The sequence below is a fragment of the Staurois parvus genome, unplaced genomic scaffold (assembly GCF_062004578.1).
Source record: "Staurois parvus isolate SC_StPar_1 unplaced genomic scaffold, SC_StPar_1.0 ptg000696l, whole genome shotgun sequence".
Classification (NCBI taxonomy): Eukaryota; Metazoa; Chordata; class Amphibia; order Anura; family Ranidae; genus Staurois; species Staurois parvus.
Genome location: NW_028318492.1, coordinates 2,933,764 through 2,957,836, shown reverse-complemented (window position 1 = coordinate 2,957,836; position 24,073 = coordinate 2,933,764). Strand labels below are relative to the sequence as shown.

The 24,073-nt window shown below is 41.7% G+C and overlaps 1 protein-coding gene across 1 annotated transcript in view; it reads left to right on the top strand.

The window, feature by feature from the left end:
* EGFL6 (EGF like domain multiple 6) overlaps positions 1 to 24,073 on the top strand; it is a 152,370-nt gene that overhangs the window by 38,141 nt on the left and 90,156 nt on the right. The window contains exons 2-3 of the mRNA XM_089652992.1: positions 9,232 to 9,347; positions 19,561 to 19,653. Coding sequence (XP_089509118.1) covers positions 9,232 to 9,347; positions 19,561 to 19,653 — 209 coding nt within the window. The remainder of the gene's footprint in view (positions 1 to 9,231; positions 9,348 to 19,560; positions 19,654 to 24,073) is intronic.

Genomic DNA, 24,073 nt, shown 5'->3' with positions numbered 1-24,073 from the left:
AATAGTGTTTTTCATTGTAACAGATATAAAATCTTCTCCAGTTTCTGACAGTCCTCCAATGATCACAGAGCATGCCAGGAAGCTGCTACATACTGTATTATTGTCTGTTTTGTTCCATAATTCCTGGGGAGATCTGTTTCCTATTTCATCTGGAAAACCACCTGTACACTATAAGAATTCTTTCAGCAATTCATCCAATTGACATTTCAGCATGTGCCCTTAATTTTAGAAAAAGGAAAAGTTTATCATTATATCAAATGAATTTGTTGGCTAACACATTACCAGTACATTCAAAGAATATAATAAGAGATCATTTTGGTTTTTTTTGTGTTGAAATGCTCACGCTGCTGAAATAGCCATTTAACTATTTATATTCTGTCTATGCTTTATTTGTTTCAAAGTACAAAAAGTTTGAACTCTATTAGATTATCATCTTTTAAAGTGCAAAATCTGGTTCTGGCATTAAAAAACAATAGTATATGTGCTGTCCTACTAAGCTGACAGCTAGCTAACAACACTGACAAAAGCAGCATTGTATTTCATTCCAAAACTGAATTTACTTCTGTGAATAGTTCTGCAATACAATTATTATTATTATTATTATTATACAGTATTTATAAAGCGCCAATAGTTCGCTCAGCGCTGTACATTACAAAGGGAGACAGAACATGTGACAGAACAATACCAATACAATGCAAAACATGAGGGAATCAAGGGCCCTGCTCTTTCGAGCTTACAATCTAGGAGGGAGGGGGTGGTGGCACAGGAGGAGATAGCTGTGGGGGATGGAGTGGTAGGAAGAGTGGAGGAGGTCGGCAAGTTAGCAGGGGGTGGGGTAGGCTTCCCTGAAGAGATGGGTTTTCAGGGTGCGCCTAAAGGAGAGGAGAGTAGGTGATAATCTGATGGGTTGGGGCAGGGAGTTCCAGAGGATGGGTGACACCCTGGAGAAGTCCTGGAGGCGGGCATGGGAGGAGGAGACCAGGGAACTAGAGAGAAGGAGGTCTTGTGAGGAGCGGAGTGTGCGTGCTGGGCGGTACTTGGATATTAGGTCAGTGATGTAGTTCGGGGCAGTATGGTGGACAGCTTTGTACGTCAGCGTTAGGATTTTGAATTTGATCCGTTGCGCAATCGGAAGCCAGTGGAGGGATTGGCAGAGGGGGGTGGCGGAGACAGAGCGGTTGGAAAGGTGAATGAGTCTGGCAGCCGTGTTCAGGATGGACTGAAGAGGGGATAGCCAGCGGCGAGGCAGGCCAGTGAGGAGGGAGTTGCAGTAGTCGAGTCGTGATATGATGAGGGAGTGGATGAGCTGTTTAATGGTTTCTGGGGTTAGGAACGTGCGGATTTTGGCGATGTTGCGGAGGTGGAGTCTGCACGAGTTTGTTAAAGATTGGACTTGGGGCTGGAAGGATAGGTTGGAGTCCAGAATGACACCCAGTACTCTGGCCTGCAGGGCGGGTTTGATGGTAGCGTTGTTGGATGTGACGGAGAAATCAATGGGGGGTGGTGTCCGGGCTGGGGGGAAGACAAGAAACTCGGTTTTGGAGAGGTTCAATTTAAGGAAGTGGAGCGACATCCAGTCTGATATGTCGCTCAGTAGGTGTGTGATTCGGGCTGAGACCAAGGGGGTGAGGTGGGGGGTTGAGAGATAGATTTGTGTGTCGTCGGCATAGAGGTGGTAGTTGAAGCCGTGAGAGTGTATGAGTTGACCAAGGGAGGAGGTATAGATGGAGAAGAGAAGGGGCCCGAGGACAGAGCCTTGAGGGACCCCAACAGAGAGGGGGAGTGAGGGGGAGGTGGTAGCATTATAGGTAACGCTGAAGGAGCGTTGTGACAGGTAGGATGAGAGCCAGGAGAGAGCAGAATCTCTGAGGCCGAGGGAGTGTAGTTTTTTGAGGAGGAGGGGGTGGTCGACTGTGTCGAAGGCCGCAGAGAGGTCAAGGAGTAGGAGCACTGAATAGTGGCCATTAGCTTTGGCGGTTAGCAGGTCGTTGGAGAGTTTGAGTAAGGCAGTTTCGGTGGAGTGTAGGGGACGGAAGCCGGACTGTAGGGGATCGAGGAGGTTGTTGTCGTTGAGGTGAGAGCATAGGCGGGTGTAGACGAGGCGCTCGAGGAGTTTAGATGTAAATGGGAGCAGGGTCTGAGGTTGTTCGGGTCATTGGGGTCCAGGGAGGGCTTTTTAAGTATGGGGGTGATGTGTGCATGTTTCAGAGGGGAGGGGAAAGTGCCTGAGGAGAGGGAGAGATTGAAGATGTGGGTGAGGGAGCGTAGGATGGAGGAGGAGGAAGGTCGTAGGAGTTGTGAGGGGATAGGGTCGAGGGGGCAGGTGGTGAGGCGGGCATCAGAGAGGATCACATAAATGGAAATTACAATATGCTTGTGAACATGTTTCTCACAAATGCATACAATGACCTCGTTTGCTACAAACACCTACCTACAAATCACACTGAATACATTAAAATGGGATCTAGCTATGTATGTGACTTTAACAAACACAATGAAACAACTTACAGGCATATGTGTATCAAAGGGAGAATGGATAGGACCTTCACTGGTGTTCTTCTAGAAGCTGAAATGGCTTCAATGGTTTATGGGAAATCTTAAGTTTTAACAAACATGAAGCACTTCCGGTTCTTGTTGAAGTGAATAATAAAAACAGTTGTAGCTGCAGTGAACACCCAATAGATGGCTACCTACTCAACATAATGGTGATATACAGAACAGTATAAGAGAATATTTCTTGTAAGAATAGTTTAGAAAACTTGGACCAGGGGTGGACTGACCATTTGGAAACTCGGGCACTGCCCGAGGGCCTGGGGTCAGTAGGGGGCCCCATGAGATGCCCCTGGTACCTTTTTCATAGGTTTTTTTGAGTTTGGGCAAGGACACAGGGGCCCCATGATCCCCTATTGCCCGGGGGCCCCATGAGTTGTCAGTCCGCCTCTGACTTGGACTATAGGAAAATAAATATAATTTTCACCATCAGTTAAAACTAGCAATAACATTACAAGTAACAAAATGGCACAAAGCCTGTCTTACTCCATCAGGTTTGTGGCAATGTGCTATACCAGGCTGGTCCTTGTATGTGAATAACATATGGGACTGTTGAGCTATGGGACGTGTCAGGATGAGATAAAAGCTAGGTCGAGGTCCCGTTCATGTGATCACTGATTGGTCAATCAGTGATCACATGAACAGTAGTAAGCAACATGTCACTTCTGACATCATTGCTTACTACGTGTGAAATCTATGAATGATCACAGAGGTCACATGGTACAAGGCTATTCACAACAGCCTTGTACCATGTGACAAGCTGTAACCAATCACAGCTCACACAGTAGTAAGAATGCAGCCAGAGAGAAGGAGAAATGATTGCTTTTACAGCCCTTTTATGGGTGTAAAAGCAATTTGTGTAAAAAAAAAAATCATCAACCTCCACAAGTAGTACAGTGTCACCATGGTGACACTGTACTGCTAGGGTGAGAGTATGTAAAAAAAAAAACCATAAATAATAATATAGAAAAAAAAATAAAAATGTAAAACAAATGTTTAAAAATTATAGTTTTTGTTTATAAACTAATTTGGGTTATTTCTTTTTTTTTACTAAAAAGATAATGGAATAAATTATGGCCAAGATTTATGATGAAATATTATTTATTTGCAAAATTTTATAAGAAAAACACTTTTTTTCAAAATGTTTGGACTTTTTCATTTACATAGCAAAAAAAATAAAAATCCCAGCGGTGAATAAATGCCACCGAAATAAAGCTTTATCTGTCTCAAAAAAATGGTAAAAAATTCATATGGGTACAGTGTTGCATGACTGCGCAATTGTCATTCAAAGTGTGATAGTGCTGAAAGCTGAAAATTGGCCTGGACAGGAAGGGGGTGAAAGTGTCCAGACTTGAAGTGGTTAATCCTCTTCTGGTGAAGCCATTTCTTTGTTGATTTGGATGTATGCTTTGGGTCGTTGTCATGCTGAAAGATGAAGTTCCTCTTTATGTTCCGCTCTCTAGCAGAAGCCTGATGGTTTTGCGCCAATATTGAGTGGTATTTGGAACTGTTCATAATTCCCACTACCTTGACTAAGGCCCCAGTTCCAGCTGAAGAAAAACAGCCCCAAAGAATAATGCTGCCACCACCATGCTTCACTGTGGGTATGGTGTTCTTTTGGTGATGTGTAGTGCTGTTTTTGTGCCAAACAAATCTTTAGGAATTATGGCCAAAAAGTTCAACCTTGGTTTTGTCAGACCATAATACATTTTCCCACATACTTTTGGGAGACTTCAGATGTGTTTTTGCAAAATTTAGCTGGGCTTAGATGTTTTCTTCGTAAGAAAAGGCTTTCGTCTTGCCACTCTACCCCATAGCCCAGACATGGAGTATCCGTATCCGAATCTCCCGTATTCTTCATCTCCCGTATGAAGAATACGGGAGATTGTTGTCACATGTACCACACAGCCAGTACTTGCCAGATATTCCTGCAGCTCCTTTAATGTTGCTGTAGGCCTCTTGGCAGCCTCCAAGACCAGTTTTCTTCTCGTCTTTTCATCAATTTTGTAGGGACGTCCAGTTCTTGGTAATGTCACTGTTGCGCCATATTTTCTCCACTTGATGATGACTGTCTTCACTGTGTTCTATGTTATATCTAATGCCTTGGAAATTCTTTTGTACCCGTTACCTGACTGATACCTTTTAAGAATGAGATCCCTCTGATGCGTTGGAAGCTCTCTGCAGACCATGGCTTTTGCTGCAGGACGCGACTAAGAAAATATCAGGAAAGACCTACTAGAACAGCTGAACTTTATTTGGGGTTAATCAGAGGCACTTTAAATGATGACAGGTGTATACTGACTCCTATTTAACATGATTTTGAATGTGATTACTTAATTCTGAACACAGCTACATCCCCAGTTATAAGAGGGTGTGCACACTTAGCAAACCACATTTTTTTATTTTTTTTTATGTTTACTTCCCCCCTAAAAGATTAAAGTTTGTTTTTCAATTGAGTTGAACAGTTTACAGGTCACATTAAGGTGGATAGTTCTGAAATGATTTATCTTTGTCTCATTTTTTTACATCACAGAAACCTGACATTTTAACAGGGGTGTGTAGACTTTTTATATCCACTGTATATACATATATATTGCCCCCACAGTAAAAAAAATAATTTCTGATCTTGATGGCCACACCACAATAAATTTACATGCCACTATTGGGATCAGCTGTCACGTGTAGTTTTTATATACACAAAGATATTGCCAGGCTGACCTTTAATATTAAAGGTGTTTAGGTTTACAATTTTTATTTTAGAATCTAGATATATAGCAGTTTCATACTAAGCTTATACATTTTCTTAAGTCAACAAAAAGCTGCACAATTTATAACCGTAAGTTATCACTCTGCACTAAAAGGTTTTAATAGGTATGGCCAACCACATGAAATCTAAAGTATTCTGAATTTTTTATATATTTTTTAAGTTATATATTTATCAGTAACAGTTATCCATTACCATGTCGCAAATGGTCATCTTTGTTCATTAGCTTAACATGCCAGAAGGGTCATTGTAATGACAGTGGTAGCTACAGTGTACTGTATGAGTATAATACCTTACCTTGTCATATCCTCCCAATCAACCTGAAAGTAAAAATTTCAAACAAATGTTTTGGTTTTTAATACCTCTTTTGAGACCCAAAGACATAATCACTGGGTCTTTCTGTTGGTCTTTGCTCTGTAAATGTTAGGATTTACGTAATGTAAAGATTTACATAAGATAAATGTTAGAATAATGAAGTTGAGCTGTAACCCAATGGATTTCATAAGTATCTCAGTAAGATAATTTAAACCAAGCATTTGGTAGAATGAAGGCACAAAGCTAAGTGTTATTTATTCATTTGCTTTGGATATAGTGGGAAAGACTAGAACTCTTGTTGGAGAGATTTCTCTCACTTCCTACCTTACTTACAATGGTTTTACCAGATGGAAGTGAGAGAAAACAAGCAACATAGGCAGAGACAGAAACAAAAATAGACAAGGGTTCTAGCTTTCCCTTAATCAACTAAAAAAATCATTTTTATTTTTGTCTGCATTTCTTTGGCAGATTTTCCTGTATTTCATATCTGGATAAACATTTAATGTTGTTAGCAGGGCATAAATTAAGGTTAAATCTCTTTAATGCAGGTGTTCTTAAAGTAGTATTAAACCCAAAACCAAAAATGTAATATATTGCAGCTTCTCAATCATTGGATGAGGTGGCTGCATTCATTTTCATTTCTCCCTCTGTTTTCACCTGGTGATCTGTCCAGTAACACACCTCCTGTATTAGAATACCTCCTGTCTGAATAAAGGAGCACAGGGGCACGTTTGGACATCAGCATTGTCGGTCTGGGAGGGGGGAGTGTTAGATGGAGTAGCAGATTTAAATACATTAACCCCTTGGCGCCAGCGCCTGCTGGCCCTATAAGGGTTTCAGAAGCCGGGAGGCGGGGCGGGGTTTAAGGGTCATGTGACTGCCGTGATTCGTGGTCACATAATCGGGAAAAGTCCCGATCAAAAGAGGAGATCGGGACCTTTCCGTGAGTACCGGACATGTGTGCTGGGAGCGCGCAGGGTGCGTGCTCTCAGCACATATGGTTTTCTTAATTGCATGCAAATGTGCGGCCGCTCGGTGTCTAGGCCCACATTTGTGTGCGGCCGGCGTGAAGAGGTTAACAAGAGCTGGAGCCAAACTCCAGCTCACAAACAGTTACATAAGCAGTTACAGCAACAGTAAAATAAAAGCAGATCATTGTTAGCACCCTTGTCAGAGGTAAATGGTTTATCTCAAGATTCTAACACAGTGGTCTCCAAAAAGTGGCCCTGGGGCCTGATGTGGCCCTTTGCTTGCCTATATCTGGCCCTTGAGGCATTTTTCCTCCCACTGACATCAATGATGGGACATAATTCCTGCCGCTGACATCAACCATAGGGCACTATAATTCTTATTGACACCAACAATCAGGCATTATTCCTTCTTCTGATACCAATGAGGAGGCACTATTCCTCCAACTGACACCAACGATGGGGAACAAAAGATGGGACATTGTTCACTCCCACTGGGCACAGTCTGGCCCACCTAAAGTATGAAGGACAGTAAACTGGCCCTTTGTTTAGAAAGTTTGGAGACTCCTGTTCTAATAGCTTCATTTTCATTACAGCTTGTTCTGTTGAAAAACAAGACTTACTGGCCAAATTACCAGGTGAAAATAAAGGAAAGAAAGCCCAAAAAAGAAAATGAATGCAGCCGTCACATGTAAGAACTGGTAATCTGTAGTATAATAGATGTTTGCTTTTGGGTTTAGTACCGATTTAACTTGGGGTCCATGGACCCTTAAGTGGTCCATACATGGGTTTCAGGGGCTCCCTGAGAGTCAGATAAAAAACAACTAGAGATGCACCAATACCATTTGGTTTTCAGCGAGTACGAGTACCAATACTTTTGGTCAAGTACTCGCGATACCGAGTACTGATACTTTGCAGTACGATTTGCGGTAATGGACACAAATTGCACCGCAACTAATAGCATGCAATTTGAACAGGAATGCAATTCCTGTCCAAATCACATGCTGTTTCCCCACTGCTTCTGTGTGAATCCAGGCTTGTCAAAAGTCCACACAGGAGTGGTGCGGGAAACCTCCCTGCAGGCATTTCTGACCAACCAGATGCCGTCTAGCCTGAACTGTCATAACTGCAAGAAGAGCAAAGAAAGTGGCGAGGATTTCAAATCCCCACCGTGCTCTCTCCTCTCCTACCATGGACAATCAGCATGGGAGATTTCCCGCACCGCTACTGTGTGAACTCGGGCTATGACAAGGCTGGGTTCACACAGGAACAGTGGGGAAACCGCATGCAATTTGGACAGGAATCGCATTCCTGTTCAAATTGCATGCTAATATTTACGGTGCAATTTGCGTCCATTGATGCAAATCGCATCACAAAGTATCGGTTAAGGTATCGGGAATCGAGAGTATTTTCATGAGTATTCATGAAAAATACTCGTATAGGCACTGATACAGGTATCAGTATTGGTGTATCCCTAAAAATAACATTTACTTTCACTATACATCCCTCCCGTTGTTGCAGTCAATAGTTTCCTATTTAAAGGAATTTTTTAAAAAACGTACCCTGCCATAGCTTATAGTGCAGACCACTAAACGTCTTTTGACTTGTTGTTGGCCCATGTTTGCCATTTAGATTTGTATCATCATTCTCTGCATCATCTTGTGCCGCTCTGCTCCATAATAGGAGTGAGTTTTTTTGTTAAGACTGTTTACTTTATTCAAACCTTGTGTATGTCATAAAAGTATTAGGCAATGAAATTCCAATAAAACAAAGTACATATAATCATTGCATACAAAATTGTGCCTATGTGAATATTTCTGGGGAGAGGATTCATAGATTTCATCAGAGTCCTAAAAGGATCTGTGATGCAAAAAAGGTTAAGAACCACTGCTTTAATGGATCCCCAGCCAGCAGTAAAAACCTGAGAGGGGTTCTAATCCTTCCCCACTCTATGCAAAACTAACCAAAAAAGTTTTGGCTGACCATACTCAACTTATTCCAGCTTGAGCAGAGTTGCCCTATAACCTGCTCTAGGCATGTAAAGACAAATTGTTGGATGATTTCTGTAGATATACAGTAAGAAATACTTAGATATGTGTAAAATAGTGAATGGAAATAGAGACATGTGTAAAATTTAGAAGCAATTTAAATACATCCAGCTAAGCTAACATTTCAGTCTAAACTGCTCCTGAAAGGTAAGACTTAAACTATGTTTAGCCAAGGATTGGATTTCCTAGCAATCTTTTACCTGTAGTCCATACTCGAACAAAGTGACAGTGTACTCAACTGGACATAAAGGAATGAGGTCCTTGAAAATTTTACTTTACCTAGGACCTCACAGGAAATATAGGGTAGACTTTTTGATGTGATTGAATGTCATGAATGATAAACATATTAAAATTAGATTTATGCCAGCATTGTTCATTCTCCTAAAACACACATATATATTACAGGTCATTGATTCCCAACATTAATCCAAAAAATAAGGCTCATTTTAGCACTGTGGAGAGAGCCACTAGCTTATTTCCCTACAAAGAAAAAGCTGAATCTGTATTTTGGGCATTAGTGACCTGCTGCCCTTTGATTATGTTTAAACGTTTAAATGCTGAATTTTTTATAATCATATGTATGCAGCCCAAGAGGACGCAGGCAACTGGTATCATCTGTACACACATCTGGTTTATGTCGATATGGAACCAAAACTGAATGCTGCTATGGATGGAAACGAAACAGCAAAGGACAATGTGAAGGTAGGCTTCATACTCTAAGCTTTTCTCGTTTATGTACTTCCAGTTTTAGAGCTAACAGTAAGCAGGGCTTTTTTTCTCAGAGAATAGGTGCAGGAACTATCCCCTTCTGAGCCACCCCTTGTTTACGCCCCCCTCCCAACGCACCTCTGAGCACCGTCCCTTGGCTCCACCCCCTACCCGCCTCCCAGTACTGCTCCTTTTAGAGAATGCAGAGCCAAGTATAATTTGTTAGTGAAAAGAAGAAAAGCAGTAAAATGCTGTAGATCCCCTGCAGCCAGCAACAATACCCTCCCCCCCAGAAACAATAGATTCCCCAGCAACAATGGACCCCTGAAACAAAATACCACCCCAACAATAGATCCCCAGCAGCAACAACAGATCTACGATCAGCAATAAACAATATATCCCTCCCTCAACAGTAGATTCCTTCCAGCAGCAATTGACCTCCCAGAAGCAATAGATCCTCTCCAGTGGCAATAGATCCCCCAGCAGCCAGCATCAGTAGACCCTCCAGCACACCCCAGCACCCTTAGCCAATACATACATGCTCCTAATGAGACGACGGATGGTGTCCTGGGGTATTTCCTCCCAGATCTGGACCAGGGCATCACTGAGCTCCTGGACAGTCTGAGGTGCAACCTGGCAGTGTCGGATGGACCGAAACATGATCTTCCAGGTGTTCTATTGGATTTAGGTTAGGCAAGCGTGGGGGTCATTCAATGGTATCAATTCCTTCATCCTCCAGGAACTGCCTGCATATTCTCGCCACATGTAGCTGGGCATTGTCATATACCAGGATGAACCCAGGACCCACTGCACCAGCGTAGGGTCTGACAATGGGTCCAAGGATTTCATCCCGATACCTAATGGCAGTCAGGGTGCCATTGTCTAGCCTATAGAGGTTTGTGCGTCCCTCCATGGATATGCCTCCCCAGACCATCACTGATCCACCACCAAAACGGTCATGCTGAACGATGTTACAGGCAGCATAACGTTCTCCATGCCTTCTCCAGACCCTTTCACATCTGTCACATGTGCTCACGGTGAACCTGCTCTCATCTGTAAAAAGCACAGAGCGCCAGTGGTGGATCTTCCAATCCTGGTGTTCAATGGCAAATGCCAATCGAGCTCTATGGTGCTGGGCAGTGAGCACAGGGCCCACTAGAGGACATCGGTCCTCAGGCCACCCTAATGAAGTCTGTTTCTGATTGTTTAGTAAGAGACAATCACACCAGTGGCCTGCTGGAGGTCATTTTGTAGGGCTCTGGCAGTGCTCATCCTGTTCCTCTTTTCACAAAGGAGCAGATACCGGTCCTGCTGATGGGTTAAGGACCTTCTACAGCCCTGTCCAGCTCTCCTAGAGTAACTGCCTGTCTTCTGCATTCTCCTCCATGCTCTTGAGACTGTGCTGGGAGACACAGCAAACCTTCTGGCAATGGCACGGTTGACCTGCCATCCTGGAGGAGTTGGACTGCTTGTGCAACCTCTGTAGGGTCCAGGTATTGCTTCATGCTACCAGTAGTGACACTGACCCTAGCTAAGTGAAAAACAGTCAGAAAGGATGAGTTGGGAAAAATGTTAGTGGCCTCCACCTGTAAATCCATTCCTGTTTTGGGGGTCGTCTCATTGTTGCCCATCTAGTGCACCTGTTGTTAACTTAATTAATACCAAAGCAGCTGAAACTGATTAACAACCCCCTCTGCTACTTAACTAACCAGATCAACATCTCAGGAGTTTAACTGGCTTGATGATATACTCTGATTAAGAAGCGTTCCTTTAATTTTTTTGAGCAGTGTACACAACCTGCTAGAAATTATTAGAAAAAAAAATGGGGCACCACACAGTAACAAACAATAAAACATCTTTGGTCAGTTAAAGTGTATATGTAGTCATGACTTTTTTGGGGGGAAGGATTAGCACCCTTGTCCAGTTTTTTTATAGTTACTTATTTCCCACTAAGTAGATTTACTCTTTTTATTTGTGCTGGTAACTGTTTTCACCAGAACTGACAGAAATGTTATGCCTGTTTATACTTAGTGGTGCCACTCCAAGCTGAGGTGTAAAGCCCTAGTTGGTACTCAGGATTATTAGGAGTGTCTGCATGAAGAGTAACTCATCCAGTGAGAAGTGAGCATTGAAGCAAGAAAACCACCACTCACCTAAACCAATGCTGGTTGGGATGTGTGTGTGAAAGCCTCAGTCAATACCACTCCTCAAACCATACCCCTTCTGATGCATTCTACCCTGCCCACCGGGAGGTTTATTCTTAGCTTATTAAGATTATACGATAAGTCCCAGTGGGCAAGGCCAAATGCGTCAGTGGGCATGGTTTGAGGAGTGGTATTGACTGAGGCTTTCACACACATCCCAACCAGGAATGGCTTAGGCGATTGGTTTTCTTGCTTCAATGTTCACTTCTCACTCAACAGAAATGGTAAATCCAAAATTTGTCACCAGAGTTGAGGTGAGGGTAAATCTTCCAAAGGGTCCATAAATACAAAAAGTCCAGTGCACTCCATACAGCAGTTGGACTAAAATTAGTCTAAGGTTCTGTGATAAAATGGCAGATAATGAGTCCCAATCGAACATATCATCAGTGACCTGCTGGTGAAGAAGGGGTACTTTGCAGCCTCCAACTGTTGCTTTTTGTTGGTGACAATAAAGTGTTCTGTTGTTTGAATATGATGTTGGTGATATCTTGGGTTGGAAATCTTCCAATGGGGACACCTGATCTGGTGAAAACTGTCTAAGGCGATGAGATGAGAATATTGGACAAATAACCATCCTTTTTTTTGCTAGTCTCATATCGATAGTGAAGAGGTTACTAAATTTACAAAAATTATTGCAGGAAAGAATAAAAATTCGAAGAGGGGAATTCACCTCACTTCAAAGAAAATTCATTTAATTTCCTATTGTGTCTCCCTTCCCCTTAGTCCAAAACTAAAAGAGAAATGTTTTGGCTGTACATACACTTTATTTCCCATATGTTGTAGATCAATGGCCTAACATATGTAACATTTGCTCTGTGTTTGCTCCTAGCACCCCAGAACTGGACTGTTTCTGATAGCCCTGTAGATTTTTTTAGGAACTAGTCAGTACAAAGCAAAGCAGCTGCTAGTCGGATGTTCTTCAATATACCACATTAATCCAGACTTTCATGTGTTAGCAGGACTAGTACACAACTCAACCCTGCACCCTCTAAAACTCACCCTATGCACATTGGGGTTGGTTTACTAAAACTGGAGCACTCCGAATCTGGGGCAGCTGTGCATGGTAGCCAATCAGCTTCTAACTCCAGCTTATTCAGTTAAGCTTTGGCAATAAAACCTGGAAGCTGATTGGTTTCTATGCAGAGTTTTGCCATTTTGCACTCTCCAGTTTTAGTAAATAATCATCATAGGATCATTCACCAAGGGTAGGCTTAGTTTCTTCTGCATTCTTTGCCCCTTTGTGCTGGCCTCAGCTCTGTCTAGTATCTACCCACATTGCCTCCCACCTCTTTGGTGCCACATAGAAGTGAGGGAAGAGCATTTTCACAAGAAGACTTTGGTGTACTGCGTTTATGTAAAGAGTCTTGGGTTTACTCTTGGGTATTCACTGAGAACACAGCTTCACGGCAGGAGGTGGTGTGTGCAGCCGCAGGAGACACGCGTGAAGAGAGTGGGCTTGTCAGGTGATGCCTTTCAGAGCTATCCCCTCCTTTGTCAAGACATATTTTTATGGACAATCTATGGATGTTTATGGACTTTTCATGATTTTGTAGATTTGATTGGTAGCGCTACTGTGTACTTTTTTACTTCCATTGTGATAAATCACTGCTCTGATTTAATCACTTGTGTGTGTAAAATTCAGCTTCATTTATTGAACTATGGCGACTCATAGCAGAAGGTAAAGCTGGCCATAGATGTATAGCTGGCAAGCTGAATGAAAGAAATCAGATTCATCCATTTACGCTAACAGCGTGGACGGACGAATCCCCCCTGCTAAACAATGGCTGCATCTGATTGTATGCAACTGCCATTTCTCTGATCATTAAGACAAAAGTAGATTGAACAATTGACTTTTGTAGAACAGAATTGCCATGCCATGCCTGAGTTTCATCCATGCCAGCAGGAATCTGACAAAATTGTAGCAGTGAAAGGCCAGCTTAAAGAAACAGGAACACATGTTATAAGAAGTCTAAGGTTCTGCCTGTTGGCTCAGAAGGAGTATACAAAATAGTTAGACTCCATTCACACCATTTTGTCATGTATTTACCTGCCCCTGACTACGCTGGACATGCACACAATCCCATTGTTTGTACCCGTGAGGGGGATTTACTAAAACTGGCGCACACAGAATCTGGAGCCGCTGTGCATGGTAGCCAATCAGCTTCTAACTTCAGCTTGTTCAATAAGCTTTGACAATAAAATCTGGAAGTTGATTGGTTTCTATGCAGAGCTACATCAGATTTTGCACCATGCAGTTTTAGTAAATAATCCCCCCCCCCCCCCCGTGTCTCTTCACATTTCCACACTCAATTGCTTGTAAACTTGACACCCTATGTTCAGACAAGTGCAAGAACTATTTTTTTAATGTAAGTAGGCCCATGTGCTTCAGGTGGAGGGCCTGTAAATGCATGACATGCATGGTTTTGCGTGTTTTTGTACCTGAAGAACTCCTTCTCTAGAACTCCCCCCTTGCCCATCCCAGGAAACAAATGCTTGAAGTTTGATACATGTGCAAAAATGCTGCATTAACCTCTACCCATCTGGCCTATGTCGATAAACAGCTGGACGGGTGCGCTGCTGGATGTTTCTAAACGTCCCCCCGCATCCATTGCCTGAGTGCGCTCCCAGATCGCTGTACAAGACCTCTGTGTGAGGTCCTGATTCATGTGATCACTGATTGGCCAATCAGTGATCCCATGAACAGTAGTAAACAAGATGTCACTTCCTGACATCATTCCTTACTACTTGTGAAATCTGTGAATGATCACAGAGGTCACATGGTACAAGGCTATTCACAACAGCTTTGTACCATGTGTCAAGCTGTGACCAATCACAGCTTGCACAGTATTTCTCAATGGCTGCAGAAATGCAGCCAGAGAGAAGGAGAAATTATTGCTTTTACAGCCTTTATGGGTGTAAAAGCAATCAGTGTAAAAAAAGAAAAAAAAGTCTTCATCACTCCCCACAAGTAGTACAGTGTCACCATGGTACTGCTAGGTTGACAATATGTTAAAAAAACACACATAAATAGTAATATAAAAAAAATTAAATAAAAATGTAAAAAAGTTTGAAAAATTATAATTTTTGGTTGTAAACTAATTTGGGTTATTTTATTTTTTTTACTAAAAAGATAGATAAATACATTTTGGCCAAGATTTATGAAGAAAGATTATTTATTTGCAAAATTTTATAAGAAAAACACATTTTTTTTCAAAAATTTTGGACTTTTTCATTAATATAGCAAAAAAATAAAAATCCCAGTGGTGAATAAATACCACCAAAATAAAGTTTCATCTGTGTCAAAAAAAATGCTAAAAAATTCATATGGGTACAGTGTTGCATGACCACGCAATTGTCATTCAAAGTGTGATAGCACTGAAAGCTGAAAATTGGCCTGGACAGGAAGGGGGTAAAAGTGTCTGGATTTGCAGTGGTTAAGCTGATGAAACGCTTGTAATATGTTTTTAAAACGGCCCAAAAAATGCTTTGGGTGTGATTGACGGCTAAAATGCTAATATTTTGGCTTTTGTCTTGAAGATAATGAAGAAATTTCTTCAAAATGACTATACATTCTATTTAAATGGAAAACAAAAGTTATGGGCACCAGCTCCACTTTTGTTCTTGCTGTTTTAAATCAACCCTGGAGTCTATGCATAATAAAGTGCATTCAGGAACAGGGATATGATTACCATACTGTTGGCTCTGACTTGTCCCTATGTGGCCTGGAAACACTCACTTTTCCCCATAGGGTGTAATCTAATCCTGCTACTAGGTCTACAGTATTTAAATTGTCTATTAATGATGTGATTTGATGACAAAAGTATTTCTATTAGTTTTACCTATCATTGCGTTTACTGTAATTCCACATATCTAGTTTCAGAGTGTACGTGTATTTCTGATCATTTTGCTATAGTTTGGCTATTAGCAAAATATTATTCTAAGGTACTCAGTTATACAAGCAATCCTATAAACACATAGTGTTACAGTCAATTAAGACTTTATTAAACCACTGCTAACATATATTGTATGTTCACATTTCTAAATGTTAGCAGAAACTGGATGTACTTTTCCACATCACCTTTGTTATGGGGATAGCTGGAATTCTAACCTTAAAGCAATATTGAACCCAAAAACAAAACTGTAAAAAAATATATTGTAGTTTAGCAATTTTTAGATGTGATGGTTGCATTCAGGGTTTTTTTTTTTGGCTTTTTTCTTTATATTCACCTGGTGATCTGACCAGTTAGTCAGTTATTTTGCAACGTCCTTAAGCAGACCGTGCTGTTCAGTAAAAGTGTCAGTTAGAGAGTTGACAAACCATTTACAATTAAATTTTATTAATTTATAATAAACCTTTATCCCAAAAGGTAAATAATAACTGTTGCTGTAACTGCTTAAAAACACACAGGACTAAACCCATCAATTTAATGGTTAAAAAAACAGTTACATTCCCGGCATGCTAACTGTCACATTTGCTTGAGCTTTGAACCAAACTGTCATATCATCCAATGGCTGGTTCATAACTGATCACATGTTCAGCACCATGGCAGTTGCAGATTAAACAAAGGCTAAGATGGCAAAGGATAAAGCATAGGAGGGTTTATGCCCATTTTAATTTATTAGTCAATACATCACAATCAGCTAGTACAGGGTTCTCCAAACTTTCTAAACAAAGGGCCAGTATATGGTCCTTCAGACTGTGGGGGGCCAGACTGAGACCAGTTGAAGTATAAAATGTCCTGGTGTTAGTGGGAGTAAACAATGCCTCATTGTTGGTGTCAGTGGTGGGAATAGTGCCCCATTGTCGGTGTCATTAGGAGGAATTTTGCTCCTTCATTGATGTCAGTGGGAAGACTAGTTCCCCATTGTTGGTGTCAGTGGGAAGAATTGCATCCCGTTGTTGGTGTCATTGGGAAGAATTGCACCCTGTCATTGGTGTCATTGGGAAGAATTGCACCCCATCGTTGGTGTCATTGGGAAGCATTGCGCCCCATTGTTGGTGTCATTGGGAAGCATTGCGCCCCATCATTGGTGTCATTGGGAAGAATTGTGCCCCATTGTTGGTGTCATTGGGAGGAATTGCGGTTCATTGTTGGTGTAATTGGGAAAAATAGTGCCCCATTGTTGGTGTCATTAGGAGGAATTGTGCCTCATTGGGAAGAATTGTGCCTGTACATTGGTGTTAAGGGAACGACATATGCCCAACTGTTGGTGTCAGTGGATGGAATAATGTCCATAGGGCCAGATAAAAGCAAGCAAAGGGCCACATCTGGCCCATGAGCTGTAGTTTGGAGACCACTGAGCTAGTACATAAAAAACTACCCTCTCCCCAGACTAGCAATGCTGCTGTCCAAAGGTGTCTCTTTTGCTCATCCATCCATATTGAAGACACCCCAATAAAAGAAGTGTGTTACCATCCAAGAAAAGGAAAAAAGCCTAAGAAAAGAAAACTCAAGCAGCTACCACGTTTAGAGAGTGTTAAACTGCAATATATTACCTCTTTGGTTTTAGGTTTAATACCATTTTAAACATTAAAAAATATGAGTATCAATTGTAGGAATATGTGTATGTGTGTGTATGTGTGTGGGGGAGGAGGAATAATATCTTTAAGCTAAATATTAAAAATTTAGCCATAAAAAACATTCTCTATAGTTTAGTGAATTAAATTACCAGGAATGAAGGATGTCCAATATCCTGCAGAAACGTGGATGCAGTAGAAATCTTCACTGAAAAGATGCTTGACCTCTTCCTGTCTCTGAATTTCTAGAGCTGCAGGGGAGAGAAAACCATCTCACAGTGCAGTAGACCAATATTACAGACTATTTTCAAATTAATGCACAAACATATAACAAGTATTAAAATCAGCATATCACCAAGCCAAGTATGATGTTTCCAACCAACAAGATGGCTGCTGCATCCCGAGGCACGATGATGTAACACGCGCACAGGGATGCAGCAGACATTTTGTTGGTGGGAAAAAATATCATGCTTGGTTTAGTGATTTGCTGATCTTAACGTGTTACTAGACCCAGGACCCTGCATCCACTATATCTGGTCTCCCACAGAACACAGAACATGGAAATGCAATTATTTTAGTAAATGTAAATTGCTAAATACCTTTTCTCATCAAAAGTTAGAGCAGTCTTGTGACTTCTGTGTCCAGCCCAGCACTACCTAAAGCTTGGAGGAGTTTTTGTTCTACTCCAGGAGGATGCAAATCCCCTGACCTCAGTCTGGACAGTGCTGATTGGCCCTGTGCTGATCACATGCACTCTCCTAAGAAGAAAAAAAACTCTCTAGCAATACACACCAAACTGAGCATGTGCATGCCTACGGGTCAGTCTGGAGATAAGAGGTGGTTGCCTGAAAAATGGGAGGAACAGAGAAAAAAGGATCAAACAGCCTTTTTACACAATGCAGAGGATTAACCCCTTAGGCTCCACATTGAGTATAACAAGCATGATTTACTGCATATACAGGCTGATTTTACTGCTGTGGGTTTAGTAATACTTTAATACTTGTTATATGCACATGCATTACTTTGAATAGTCTGTTATATTGGTCTACTACACTATGAGATGGTTTTCTCTCCTTGGGTTGTCATTAATAATGAACATTAGGCTGCATCATTTTGGAAATCTATGGAAGTCAGCTCTGGGAGAAATACTTGTGCAGAGTCCATCTTTGATGTTCGTTTTGGCTCCATACAGCACTGTTTGACCGTTCCTTTTTAAGGGGGTCAGTATATTCTGGTAAGAGGCCGTGTTTGGGTTGGTGATTGTTTTTTTCCTATATTCATCATCTTTTGAGCACTAATAATCATAGAGCAACCTATTGAGGCTCTACAAGTGGACTCTGCCACATTCTTTCTAGCTGAACTACACCACTTACCTGTGGATGGGACTTTATATTTTTCTTTCACGATCTTACTCAGGATTTATTTATTAGTAGTACTGCACCATCTTTTCATTATATTGTATCCTGCAATATTGTGCTAGCTGCCTGATTGGATCTTTTTATGATTTTTTTATGTTTTTAGCCCGAGCACTATTATTTTTGCTGTTTAATGGTATATAGCATTAACCACCAAAAAGTGGCTTTGGTGGAAAAAGGCTGTCTCATCTACCTTTGAAACAGCCCGTATCAGCCTTTCAGCAATCATTATGTGCTCAATACTAAAATCGAAGCATCTGCTTGATAAAATTCCAGTGAAGTCCTGTGAAGCTCAATGAAGGCAAGCAGTGGTTACTTAAAGGTATCCTGTTTGGTCTCTAAAAAAATCAAAAGGCCAGTTCCCTGCAAAAGAAGAGGTATTATACCCATTTCTCCAGCAGAACATGCCTCCTACCTCCCCTATGTTGTAGTGCTGCAGCTGTCTATGGTTTCTTCTGCTTTATGCTTTTGTAGTTCAGTATGCTTGTGTCCCACAATGCATGCTCGTTCTTTACATATGCACCTGGTTTGACCAAAAGTGCACATTTATATCACTGGAGAAAGGAGAAAGGCCAGACCTTCCATTTTTTACCTTTCCAATCAATCATTCTCTCTGGTATGTGTCTGGAGCAACCATAAACATGAGATTCCTCCAATCATCATTATTTTTTCCCTTTTTATATTGTTGGATCATCCATTTTCTCTCAATCTTCCCCTATTCAGCCCTTCTTAAATAAAAAAAATAATTTTTAGTAAAAAAAAGGAGTAAGTGTTGATGGCTTCTGGTGGGTGTGTGTTGATAGGAGAATATTAATATCAAGTTGAAATGCTTCTGAGACCATTCAGAATGTATTAAAGTTACAGTTGGACTGCAGCTGACCTGCATCTGCCTTACATTTGAACTTCTTCAACTAGGCTTTGCATTCTTATAGATTTTTATGGGAATATAAAACCTTTCTGATAAGGAGAAACCACATCAACACAGGCCTTTTATGAAATGTTAAAAATTGTCATTGATATAGCCAACATAATGATTGCTACTTATTGATGCATTTTGTTCCATTCTCTAGCTGTGTGTGAAGAAGGCTGTAAGCATGGCGAATGTGCTGGACCAAACAAATGCAAATGTTTTCCTGGATTTACTGGAAAGAGCTGCAGTCAAGGTATGTGCTAGACATTTTCTGTACCTAATATGAGTAAATTAAGAGTTTGTTCTGTTCTATGCTATAGGACTGCAGTAACAGCAGTACTGGTCTGTTTGGGAATTTGGGATAGCTTTGGTCATCACCTTTACTTGCTCTGCTTCAAATAAATGTACATTTTTAAATTGATATATGCATTGTAATCCAGTATTGTCTGATCCTGTTTCAGCCATATAATTAGATCCCAGTTTAATTGCAAATCAATGTATTACTTTTCTAGTGTGGATTAGAAAGAGGAAGCAAACATTGGATTGTTTGGGCAAATCTGTGACTACAATTTAAAATATTAGAAACTAAAGTTTGAACCAAAAGGACACAAAGTGTTATAAAATTGGAAGGAACTCCTCAGTGGAAGAAATTAGTGGACTGCCAATGCTTGGGACATGCTGATCCAAAGGCTTTAATACTGAACCAGAACAAGTATTCACATCTAGAGCTCAAAGTTCACTTGCTGCATATTAATTGAAGGCCAGTAGGGTTGATTTACTAAAGAAGTAGGGCTTTCACTTAGGAAAGTGTATGTTAAGTTTGAAAAGTAAATCCTAGTAAATAAGGTGAAACTATGTTCACTTTGAACATCCAATCATGTGCAAGGAAAATGTAAAAATCAGGATTTAGCTTGTATGTGTTTGGATGATTGAACACCGCTTCATCTTCGCTAAGCAAAGTTAACATTCACGCCTGTAAACTAACCCCACTGATTCAGAAAAAAACACACCCACAGATAGGCAGGATACTAGCATTTTAACAAGCAGGTCACCAGGGCCTTTTCTGAGATGATCTCTTATTAGAGGTCATGGGTTACAGCATCTTGCACTACATCATTGCTCATTGTAATCCCCTATTTAAAAGTCATTTAATGTGTATTTCCAGGTATCATATAAATGTACCCTTTATTCTTTGTTTTCCCCTCTAGAACAGGCTGCAGCTTCTTTTGCCTTATTCCTATAGTAAGAAAACAGTTTTTATTATTCCCTGAGACATCATCATCATGCTTGGAAAATTCTTACAGGGGCAGCTGTTGAGAGATCAGTTCCTATTGATGCATGCATGTCTCCAGAGGTACTACTCCCGAGAGCCTTTTCCCTACACAGTGTGTGGGCAGCCTTATGGGAGTCAAGGCAGCAGCATGGTCTTACTGGGAGATAAACTGGTGTATGCATGCGGAGTGGGGCACAGAGAAGTAGGGGATAGCTGGACCTCTGTAGTTCAGAAGGCAAGGCTGACAATGCTGGTTAGGATTTCAGTATAGAAATAGCACTGTGTTGTCAAACCAAACAAAAAGGTAGGAGCACACTGGTTCGCTGTTAGGCTCAAAGGGTATTTTTCTGTACTTGAAGTATTTTTAAAGGATAAAACAAGTGAATGTTTAACAGAAATGTACTGAATATTTTTGTTGTTAATTTTTCCTGTCATACATGCATTACTTTAAGAATTCATGAGACCATTGGCATTAAGAGTCCATTCACATCATAATGCTTTTCACTGAAATGCACTTTTTTCACACGTTAAGGTGCATTGCAGCACGTTCAATCAAAATGAAAGACCTGCAAGGCACCTCAATGCATCAAAATGTAAGTAGCTGCATTTTTGCAGCATATTGCAGCATACACTGCTCATTGTTGGGTACTGCAGTGTGCTGCAGTGCAGGTACATTATAGGGCCTAGTATGAATGGGCCCTACAAGCAGCAAGGCAGATCCTTGAATTTAATGGGCATGCATGCATAGAATTGCCGTATACAGTAAACACTGACTACAAAAAAAATACTCTAGTTGTCCCAAAATAAAGTGCATCAGTAAAGAAAAAGGTCAAAGAGTAAAATTCATTCTTTACAATCAAATTTGCTGATCAACCAGAATATTGCAAAAAGAAACAAATATGAAGGTATGGACTTACAGTGTCTGGTTATCATCCACTACAGAATACTATGTTGATCTGTGCTGTCCATAAACTGTATTATAATGTCTGGAACTCTTCAGTTCATCAAAGTATATTTGCAGATTAATCATGACTATTATCTGCTCTTGATGACAAAGTTGCCAAAAGAAATAAATGTCAAGCCTTCATAGGCTTCTGGATTTCCTCCAAGGCAGTATATTTGCAGCGTAAGAGAATTATGTCTTGGAACTTCCTGTGTTTTTCATAATGTATTTATGATTACTTTTAGATTTCTCTTTTTTGGATCTTTTGTAATAATTATGGCAGCATAATTTATCCTTACTTCCTTTTATTTTGTAAAACTATATTTTGTCATGTTTTTATTATTAATTAAGAAACGTGTATACTAAAAAACAGTTGTTATATCTCTTTACATAAAAGGACACATTATTATTATTAATATTATACAGTTTTTATATAGCGCCAACAGTTTGCTCAGCGCTGTACATTATAATGGGAGACAGTACACGAGACAGTACAGTAACAATACAATTCAATACATGAGGGGTTCGAGGGCCCTGCTCCTTGGAGCTTACAATCTCGGAGGGAGGGGATAGTGGTACAGGAGGAAATAGCTGTGGGGGATGGAGTGGTAAGAAGAGTGGAGGAGATCGGCAATAAGCTGAGGGCGGGGTAGGCTTCCCTGAAGAGATGGGTTTTCAGGGTGTGCCTAAAGGTGAGGAGAGTAGGTGACAGTGTGATGGATTGGGGTAGTGAGTTCCAGAGGATGGGGGAAGCCCTGGAGAAGTCCTGGAGACGGGCATGGGAGGAGGAGACCAGGGAACTAGAGAGTAGGAGGTCTTGTGAGGAGCGGAGAGTACGTTTTGGGTGGTATTTGGATATCAGATCGGTGATGTAGTTTGGGGCAGTGTTATGAACAGCTTTGTGCGTCAATGTTAGCATTTTGAAATGTATCCGTTGGGCAATCGGAAGCCAGTGGAGGGATTGGCAGAGGGGGGTGGCGGATACGGAGCGGTTAGTAAGGTGGATGCATCTGGCTGCAGAATTCAGGATAGACTGAAGCGGGGATAGCCTGTGGTGAGGTAAGTCGGTGAGGAGGGAGTTACAGTAGTCAAGTCGTGATATAATAAGGGAGTGAATGAGTTGCTTAGTAGTTTCTGAGGTTAGGAACGGACGTATTTTGGAGATGTTGCGGAGGTGGAGTCTACATGAGTTTGTCAGCGATTGGACCTGGGGCTGGAAAGACAGATTGGAGTCTAGGATGACACCTAGTACTCTGGCTTGTGGGGTGGGACTGATGGTGGCATTGTTGGTCGTGATGGAGAAGTCGGGGGGGGCGCGGGCTGGGGGGAAAACTAGGAGCTCGGTTTTGGAAAGGTTTAATTTGAGGAAGTGGAGTGACATCCAATCTGAAATGTCGTTCAGTGGGCTAATGATTTGGGCGGAGATTGAAGGGGTGAGGCGAGGGGTAGAGAGATAGATTTGCATGTCATCGACATAGAGATGGTAGTTGAAGCCGTGAGAGTGTATCAGTTGGCCAAGGGAGGAGGTGTAGATGGAGAAGAGAAGGGGCCCGAGGACGGAACCCTGAAGGACCCCAACAGAGAGGGGGAGTGAGGGGGAGGTGGCTGCTTTATAGGTAACACTGAAGGAGCGTTGTGATAGATAGGAAGAAAGCCAGGAGAGAGCGAAGTCTCTGAGGCCAAGAGAGTATAGTTTTTTGAGGAGGAGCTGTGTCGAAAGCCACGGAGAGGTAGAGGAGTAGGAGCACTGAATAGTGGCCATTAGCTTTGGCGGTTAGCAGGTCGTTGGTGAGTTTGAGTTGGGCAGTTTCAGTGGAGTGTAGGGAACGGAAGCCAGACTGTAGGGGATCAAGGGGGTTGTTGTCAGTGAGGTGGGAACTCAGGCGATTATAGACTAAGCATTCAAGGAGTTTGGATGTAAATGGCAGCAGGGAGATGGGTCTAAGGTTGTTCAGGTGGGTGTGATCCAGGGAGGGTTTTTTAAGTATGGGAGTGATGTGCGCATGCTTCAAAGGAGAGGGGAATGCGCCAGTAGAGAGGGAGAGATTAAAGATGTGAGTGAGGGAGCGTAGGATGGAGGAGGAGGGTGATCGTAGGAGTTGTGTGGGGACAGGGTTAAGGGGGCAGGTGGTGAGGCGGGCTTCAGAGAAGACCTTAGTGACCTCTTCAGTGGTAGCAAGGTCGAAGGAGTGGAGTGTTGAGGGGGTTTTAGTGTGAGGAATGTTAGGTGGGGTGGAGGTCTGGTCAGTCGCGAGGTCGAAGGGGAGGAGTGTTGAGGGGGTTTTCGTGTGAGGGATGCTAGGTGGGGTGGAAGTCTGAGCAGTGGCGATGTCCCTATGAATTGCGTCGATCTTGTTTTTGAAGTGGTTAGCAATCTCGTGGGTGGTGAATGAGGTACTGGGTGGAGGTGGGGGTGGAGAGAGTAGAGAGTGAGGACTGGAGGAGAGGGTATTGATG